General features: G+C 41.1%; 1 protein-coding gene across 2 annotated transcripts in view; it reads right to left on the minus strand.

Moving 5' to 3' along the window:
- Positions 1-7466, minus strand: part of creb3l3b (cAMP responsive element binding protein 3-like 3b) — an 11535-nt gene extending 4069 nt beyond the window's left edge. Inside the window, exons 1-4 of one of the 2 annotated variants that reach the window (XM_041897073.2) lie at positions 7222-7466; positions 5845-5937; positions 4946-5222; positions 1570-1685 (exon numbers count right to left, since the gene is read on the minus strand). In XM_041897073.2, coding sequence (XP_041753007.1) covers positions 1570-1685; positions 4946-5222; positions 5845-5937; positions 7222-7242 — 507 coding nt within the window. In that variant the 5' untranslated portion in view covers positions 7243-7466. Of the gene's footprint in view, positions 1-1569; positions 1686-4945; positions 5223-5844; positions 5938-6036 lie in introns of both variants that reach the window. The other variant, XM_041897074.2, reaches the window with a different exon arrangement.
- Between the last annotated feature and the right edge of the window lie 1161 nt (positions 7467-8627).

Below are 8627 nucleotides of genomic sequence, written 5' to 3' on the forward strand. Positions count from 1 at the left end.
ATCAGTCACACTACGCCACCAGGGACTCAAATCCTGCAGTACAGACGTGTCCCCCTGCTTAAGCCAGTACATGTCCAGGCCCATCTGAAGTTTGCTAGAGTGCATTTGGATGATCCAGAAGATGATTGGGAGAATGTCATATGAAACCAAAATATAACTTTTTGGTAAAAACTCAACTCGTCGTGTTTGGAGGACAAAGAATGCTGAGTTGCATCCAAAGAACACCATACCTACTGTGAAGCATGGGGGTGGAAACATAATGCTTTGGGGCTGTTTTTCTGCAAAGGGACCAGGACGACTGATCCGTGTAAAGGAAAGAATGAATGGGGCCATGTATCGTGAGATTTTGAGTGAAAACCTCCTTCCATCAGCAAGGGCATTGAAGATGAAACGTGACTGGGTCTTTCAGCATGACAATGATCCCAAACACACCGCCCGGGCAACGAAGGAGTGGCTCGTAAGAAGCATTTCAAGGTCCTGGAGTGGCCTAGCCAGTCTCCAGATCTCAACCCCATAGAACATTTTTGGAGGGAGTTGAAAGTCCGTGTTGCCCAGCGACAGCCCCAAAACATCACTGCTCTAGAGGAGATCTGCATGGAGGAATGGGCCAAAATACCAGCAACAGTGTGTGAAAACCTTGTGAAGACTTACAGAAAACGTTTGACCTGTGTCATTGCCAACAAAGGGTATATAACAAAAGTATTGAGAAACTTTTGTTATTGACCAAATACTTATTTTCCACCATAATTTGCAAATAAATTCATAAAAAATCCTACAATGTGATTTTCTGGATTTTTTTTTCTCATTTTGTCTGTCATAGTTGACATGTACCTATGATGAAAATTACAGGCCTCTCTCATCTTTTTAAGTGGGAGAACTTGCACAATTGGTGGCTGACTAAATACTTTTTTTCCCCACTGTAAACGGGTTGCCTGACAACGTTCCGAAAATGATGGGTGGTAGAAGGCCCTGTGTTGTTTTGATTCTGAATGGTCAGATAGCTAGAATCAAAGAGAAGAAGCTGCCATGTGGGGAGTCGTAGGTGGCTTGTTTCAGCTAGTTGAATCTTGTTCTTGATACCATGTCTTGTTTTGAGGTGTTTTGAGTTATACCATGTCTATGATAATATTGCTCATAATTGCTACATAGCTAACTAACAACTGTAACGACGTATTAGAGACAATAAGTGCTTATTGTTCAAATGTATTTATGTTTTAATAAACATTTGAAGATTAAATATAGTCTACATGTTATCAATAAAACTATAATTCTAAACCAACCCCGTCTGTTTTGCCCCGACGATGCGCACATATCGGTTTTGTTGCTCAACACCTATACTGTGTTTATTTCCTATTTTCTGCCCATCTCTGTCTGTGTGTCTGTTTGTCTGTGTCTATCTGGGTCACTCTGTCTCATCTCTTTCCTCTATCTCTCTCTCTTTCTTTGTCTCTTGCCTCCTCCCCTAGAACCTAGACCTACAGCTCCAGTTTTGAACAGTTCTGAATGGATTCCGTACAGTAGATGAAAGCAATATGGCGTAGCCTCCACTCCCCTGCCCCTCTGACTCACAGTATCTCTTATTCCAGACAGCAGCAGGTCCTTGACAGTGAGGTGGTAACCAGAGGGCACCTGGGGGTTGTGGGTATCCCCATTGCTCTCTTGGAAGAGGCCAGACTCCCATCCAGCTGAGAAGACAGAGAGATGTAGGACCAGATTTACTGAGGGCTCAAAACAGTTACAAGATTGTATTCTATTTTATTCTATTCCATTCTTCTATTTAACATGAAAGGTTGTTGTTTGTCTGGGGCGGGGAAAGAAGAAGTAAATCCCATGTGGTCCTCTGTAGCTCAATTGGTAGAGCATGGCGCTTGTAACGCCAGGGTAGTGGGTTCGATCCCCGGGACCACCCATACGTAAAAACGTATGCGCACATGACTGTAAGTCGCTTTGGATAAAAGCGCCTGCTAAATGGCTTATTATTATTAAACTGAAAAAACAACAAAAACAAGCATGACAGACAGATGTCAATATAAGTAAAAAGTGTTTCCCAGGTGAACGGATACCAACCCTGGTAATTGTTGCCAGACAATTGAAGATCAGACCCTATTCTGCTGGGTGTCATGCTCAGAACACGTTTGGCTTGTCATAAAATTTGCCCAAAATGTACTACCGTTACTATGTGTTGGGGAAAATCTGTAATATTTGGTCAAATCCAATGGCTCTCCCACAGGCACCAATACAATAACAGCTGGCTCTGGTCTACTTAACACCCCACTTGTTAAGACGACCTGAGCAGCGGGAGACATTATCACGGGGATGCAGTATGACTGTCACAAGATGGTCATGATATGGTCACATTGACCAATGAGAATGTATAGATAGTTCTGTACGACCAATGAGATGTTGTTTGTGTTGACAGTTAAATGGAGATGTAATTTTAGGTCTGATAGGTGACCGTTGAAGCACGACCCACCATCGGCCCGTGTATTATTAAACAAGTTGAGCTTTGAGAACTGTCTAAGATTCCTTGATTTGTTTTCACTCCTCTACAAGTTTGAACTGATTGTTTGGCCTTCAATTGATTGCTGTCATACCTTGTTTATAGACCTCTTACAGGGTAAAGAAACCAACGTGTCATTTTGTAATTTGGGTGAACTATCCCTTTAAGGTTAGGGATAGGATTAAACTTAATTTTAGGCATTAATTCCGAGTTGTTAAGGTTAGGTTTAAGGCAGGGGTGCGACCCCATTTTGATATCGACATTTTTTAGATACCCCACCATGTAAAAAAAGTGATGTAATCAAAGGCCAATGTTCACTTTTTTAATTGGTGCTATGGCAGTCTATCACAAATCAGTTTGACAGTACTTTTGACAGTATTTCAATCTAAAATAAGTATGGTTTGAAGTGACTGAAATGCATCAGAAAGGAAATTTAGAAGATCATCAGGCAATCATTTTGTATGATATTCTGTGTAGAAAAGAACACCATCATTGTTTTTCCCCCAGTCTGATTTAGTGCCTGGTCTTGTCCACTCTGTTCTAATGAGTCCAGATTGAGGGTAACAGAAGACACATTCACTGAGTGTACCAAACAATAGGAACACCTTCCTAATATTGAGTTGCACACCCACCCTTTTTCCCTCAGAACAGCCTCAATTCGTCGGGACATGGACTCTACAAGGTGTCGAAAGCATTCCACAGGGATGCTGGCCCATGTTGACTCCAATGCTTCCCACAGTTGTGTCAATTTGGCTGGATGTCCTTTGGGTGGTGGACCATTCTTGATACACACAGGAAACTGTTGAGCATGAAAAACGCAGCAGCGTTGCAGTTCTTGACACAAACTGGTGCAACTGGCACCAACTACCATACCCCATTCAAAGGCACTTGAATATTCTGTCTTCCCCATTCACCCTCTGAATGGCACACATACACAATCTATGTCTCAGTTGTCTCAAGGCTTAAAAATCCTTCTTTAACCTGTTTCCTCCCCTTCATCTACACTGATTGAAGTGGATTTAACAAGTGACATCAATTCACCTGGATTCACCTGGTCAGTCTATGTCATGGAAAGAGCAGGTGTTCATAATGTTGTGGATACTCAGTGTACGTGTTCCTGAGAGTCTTATCTTTCAGATGGGGTCATCATTTGTAGCTTAAACTGTTCAAAGGATAGAGCCACATTTGCAGGAAGAAAACAGAAACCACTCTGTTTATTACAACCACATCTAGCGGCTACCAGAGGTTACTGATGCAACCCCGATTCTATGAACCAAGCCCCATTTTTAAAATCAGTTTGGGAAACACTGGGTTATGGTTTGGGATAGGGTTAAAACAAACCAAAAAAAATACAAAATGAGTGCCTAGTACTGGGATTGAACCCGCAATGCTCGGAGCTGTAGCTTGCAGTTAAAGCCCATCCTCAACCCCATCCCCAGTAAGTGTTATTATGACTGCCTCAGAAAGCAGGATGACTGCAATGTCTTGTAATCTCATACTGCCTGTGAATTACCCTAGTTCAGACTGAAAGGGCCTTCTGATTTATTTCTTGCAAAAACAGGCTCACACAAAATAAAAACTGTATACTGCACTCTCTATGGCACACTTTTTAATAGTTTTGGTATATATTCTCCATTACGGTTTGCTAATGGGTTAGAGCATGCTGTTATGTTATGCACCAACAAAAAGACTCAATCAACAAAGCTGATGTGAGTGTGATGGTCTCTCAGTTATCTATTTGGGGGTATGCTCTGGTGTGGCTAGAATTAGAAAAAAGATAATGAAATAGAACAGGCTGGGTAGACTGGAGGTTTCAATTCAAATTGATATTCTGTGATGCTGACGGACCACTGATGGTGCTCCAAGTGGAGTGTTCAATGAATTCATCATAGAGATCATTTCCATTGCAGGAACACTCCCTAGAGCAGGGGTATTCAAATCCAGACATCATGGTCCTCAGCTCTGCTGCCTGGTAGTCAATTGAAAAGAATATTGATTGAGTCAATTCCCCTAGTGTTCAAAAGTTCCCAATGGGCTGAATCAGGTGAGAGGGGGGGAATGAAAACCTCTGTGTAGAATGGACCAGACCTGGGTTCAAATACATGTGTATTTGAGTATTTGTATTTGAAATAATTAGTTTCTCTGCATTTGACTTTTTTCCAAATATTTGTTTCCAAATACATTATTTCAAATATCCCTAGGACCAAACAGACCCTGGTTAAAATGCATGAAGTATTTAAATATTTTGTATTTGAAAATTATATACCAATACTTTCCATGTGTATTTCCCAATACAATATTAAACTATTTGTATTTTCTTCAAGAAAAATTATCCATATACTTACTTTGAACCCAGGTTTGGAATGGAAGGACCTCTAGGCCCGGATTTAACTAACCCTGCTTTATATCATTGCTATGTGCATCTATTCCAGAGGTGTGTATTACCTAAGTCGATGGAGACATCAGGTGCCAGGCAGTGCAGTGCAGGCCTGGTGAGGTGAGATTGGAGGTTAGGGAGATGGGCTTGGTAGAAGGCATGGAAGGGGGGGCTGGAGGGCGGGTTGGGGCTGTCCAGGTGATCGGAGCCGGAGGTGGGGTCCTCACTGGTGCCACTGTCGCAGGGGGAGGAGGGCCACAGGGGGGAGGTGGGGGCAGATGATGAGTCAGTGCCACCTAACAGAGTATCCAGGAAGTCATCACCGCCACCTTCTTGGCTCAGAGACTGCAGGGGTTTGTGAGTGAATGAGTGAGTGAGTGAGTGAGTGTTTGTGTGCGTGCGTGTGTGTGTGTGGGGAGGGTGAAATACATGCAGAGAGGGAAATAAAACCAAAGACACATCATCAGACATACAGTACACAAACAGGTCACAGGTTATGTTACTGTACAGAAACCTACTAAACACTGCAGTCACTCACACACACACACAAACATGCACGCTCACGCACGCAAACACATACACACACATACATCAGCCAGAGATAATACCCCTGTCTAGGGCCATCAAAGATAAAGGACTGCTATGATTGAGGTCTGACAGTTCTAGTGAAGGGAACAGGAAGCCCCCTCCCCACAAGCTGTCAATGAGAGACATATATTTAGAAATAGAAATATATGGCTCTGCTGTCAATCAATAACTGTCATTGGGCAATGGGAAAAGATGATTGGCAGATGGACGGGTTCAACATGGACCATGCAAGACCAAAAAGAGACATGGGGTTGAGCATATTATAATCAGATTGGTTAGATTTGTGACTGACTTTCCATGAGTATGAATGTAGAATCTATAGGGTGCTTTTACTGATGGAAAGGGCCGGAGGAGAAAGTGGAATGGTGATGTCACTCACCCCGGGTGATGTGATTTGCCAGGGCTGGTTACCATGGCAGCTGAGGATTTCATCTGACTTGTAAAGCAGGAGATCTATAAGTTCCATTCCTCCCTATAGAGGAGAAACACACTGATTGGTTACAACTCGGGTCAGGAGTATTTCATGATTACATTAACTGATCAGGAAAAACTATGGGTCCTAGTTACTGACCAGGAAAAACTCAGATATAACATCAAGCAATTGTGTCACAAATGGTGGCTCGGGAGCCACTGATTGGTTGTGCCCTCTTAGGTCAATCGCTGACTGAAGACTGAATCCCGGTCAGAATCATTGGTTTTGCTCACACGGGAGCCACTGATTGGTTGTGCCCTCTTAGGTCAATCGCTGACTGAAGACTGAATCCCGGTCAGAATCATTGGTTTTGCTCACATGGAAGGTAAGAAGAAAATCCAAAGACTTTAGGTGGGTCACACAGCAAAAACTACACAGGGAATCTCTTTACAGGAGCTATAGACACAGAGGAATGTGCGTGTTTTTTATAGTTGTATTTTTGTGTTTCCTGTGCTCCCGCCTTGATTGATGTAATTGTGTCACTAGCTCCTTATTGTGTACTTTGTGTTGTTTGTTGCTTTTGTAATGCAGTGCTCCCTTGCAAAATAGACTTTGATCTCAATGGGACGTTAAATAAATGAAATAAATAGGCAGGTGGACACAAACAGAACAGGGCACCTCTATTGAAGTATAAACATGTTAACATGGATCCTGAGACCACCCAGAGTCAATTAATAATCCTGACTCTTCCTATAGATAAACATACATAAACAGTAGACTATTTGACTCCATAACACCAATACATATACACAGGGGCGCAACTTTGGTTTTAGAAGTGGGGGGGATATAATTTATTTTATCCAGTCGGATAAACACTCCAAACAGCCTATCCGCATGGTCCCAAAGCACACTGTTGCCTTCTTTTGTATCACATTCTAATGATAAAACTGGGGGGGGACAAAAATGCTATTTCAGAATGTGGGGCATGTCAACCCGTCCCCCCATCCCCAGTGAAAGTTGCGCCCCTGCATATACAGCATGGTTCCTGGGTTGAGAAGACTCAAATAAGTCACAACAATATACTTTCAAAGACAAAATGTTGATATAATACAGGTCAATAAGTCAATAACTTACAGTACGTCTGTATGTCATTATAGAACCCACAAATGAGTATGTTTTTAAATTGAAGTCTTAATACGATCACAATGCTTTTTGGTGAAATAAGCTGACATTGAAAGCCACTTCAAACTATGAATGATAAAGCACACATCTAATTCAATCGCCTGTCTAAAAAACACAACAACAACAAAAAAACAGAAATCCACACAAGCTTGTTTTCTTTACCTTGTTTGAGATGTGGGTCATTATTCCAACATTCCAACACGATCGGTGCCAGAAGTTGTAAATATCCAACAGGAATGATCAAGAGTTGTCAATAGCTAACTTGATAAATATTTCAAGCTGGGATTGCAGTTCGTGTGTCCTGTAGCTAAGTATGTGTGTTTTTGTATGCGCATATGGAACACCTGAGACTGTTCCATGGGACAAAGTTGAAATTCCAATCCCTTTGAAATCTCAGCAGAATAGAGATTGCGTGTGTGTGTGTGTGTGTGTGTGTGTGTGTGTGTGTGTGTGTGTGTGTGTGTGTGTGTGTGTGTGTGTGTGTGTGTGTGTGTGTGTGTGTGTGTGTGTGTGTGAAAGATGCAATCATCCCCCCAACAAACACACACACACACAGACACAGACACACACACACGCACACACATTTGAATTTAAATGATAAAGTTTTGTTTAATCTGAATAGTTATCTCCTACATTCCTTTCTATGTTTCATCTTTTAGATATTTTATTAATGTAATTGACACAGGGGTACCTGTATCCATCATAGAGTACCATGTAGAACGCAATCAAACTGAGGTGACCAATTGGGGTTTTTGTTCCATTATTTACAAATATTACATAACTTATTTTCTGGTATAATATATGATTAATAAATAAGCTATGCATATAAATCAACACATTGTTGTGTTTAGTTAATAACAGCTATTTCTCAATTAAACCATAACCTGATGCCTTATCAGCGTGTCTTACTATTATCTCTGTATATGAGGGCATCTGCCTGCTAATGTGCGTGTATCTAAGAATTACACCCACCATAAAGAACACATCATTATGTCATGTTCTCTAATAATGTTTTATCAAAGCAGTATTATAGATCACAACAATGTCAAAGAAAACAGAGGTGTACCTTTCAGAACATGTTTTCCAAATGACTGTAGCTGGAAGTTTCCATGCAATTGTATTACACAAATTTCCATGGATATGAAAATTGTGGGGGAGTGTATCAGAGATATCTGACCACAACGTAACATCAGATTTAATGACCAAGAGAATAGTTTATATTGTTATTTTTGCCTGTAATATGACTTTTTCAGGTGGGTGTTGTCCAGAGCCAATATTCAACAGTACCATGATGAAGATATTAATGCCAGGAGTGAGGACACTTTGTTTTTATTATGATATACAGTGCATTCGGAAAGTATTCAGACCCCTTGACTTTTTCCACATTTTGTTACATTTCAGCCTTATTCTAAAATGGATTAAATAAAGCAAATGTCCTCATCAATCTACACTCAATACCCCATAATGACAAAGTGAAAACAGGTTTTTAGACATTTTTGCACATTTATTACAAATAAAAAACAGAAATACCTTATTTACATAAGTATTCAGACCCTTTGCTATGAGAC

This window comes from Coregonus clupeaformis, chromosome 14 (assembly GCF_020615455.1).
Source record: "Coregonus clupeaformis isolate EN_2021a chromosome 14, ASM2061545v1, whole genome shotgun sequence".
Classification (NCBI taxonomy): Eukaryota; Metazoa; Chordata; class Actinopteri; order Salmoniformes; family Salmonidae; genus Coregonus; species Coregonus clupeaformis.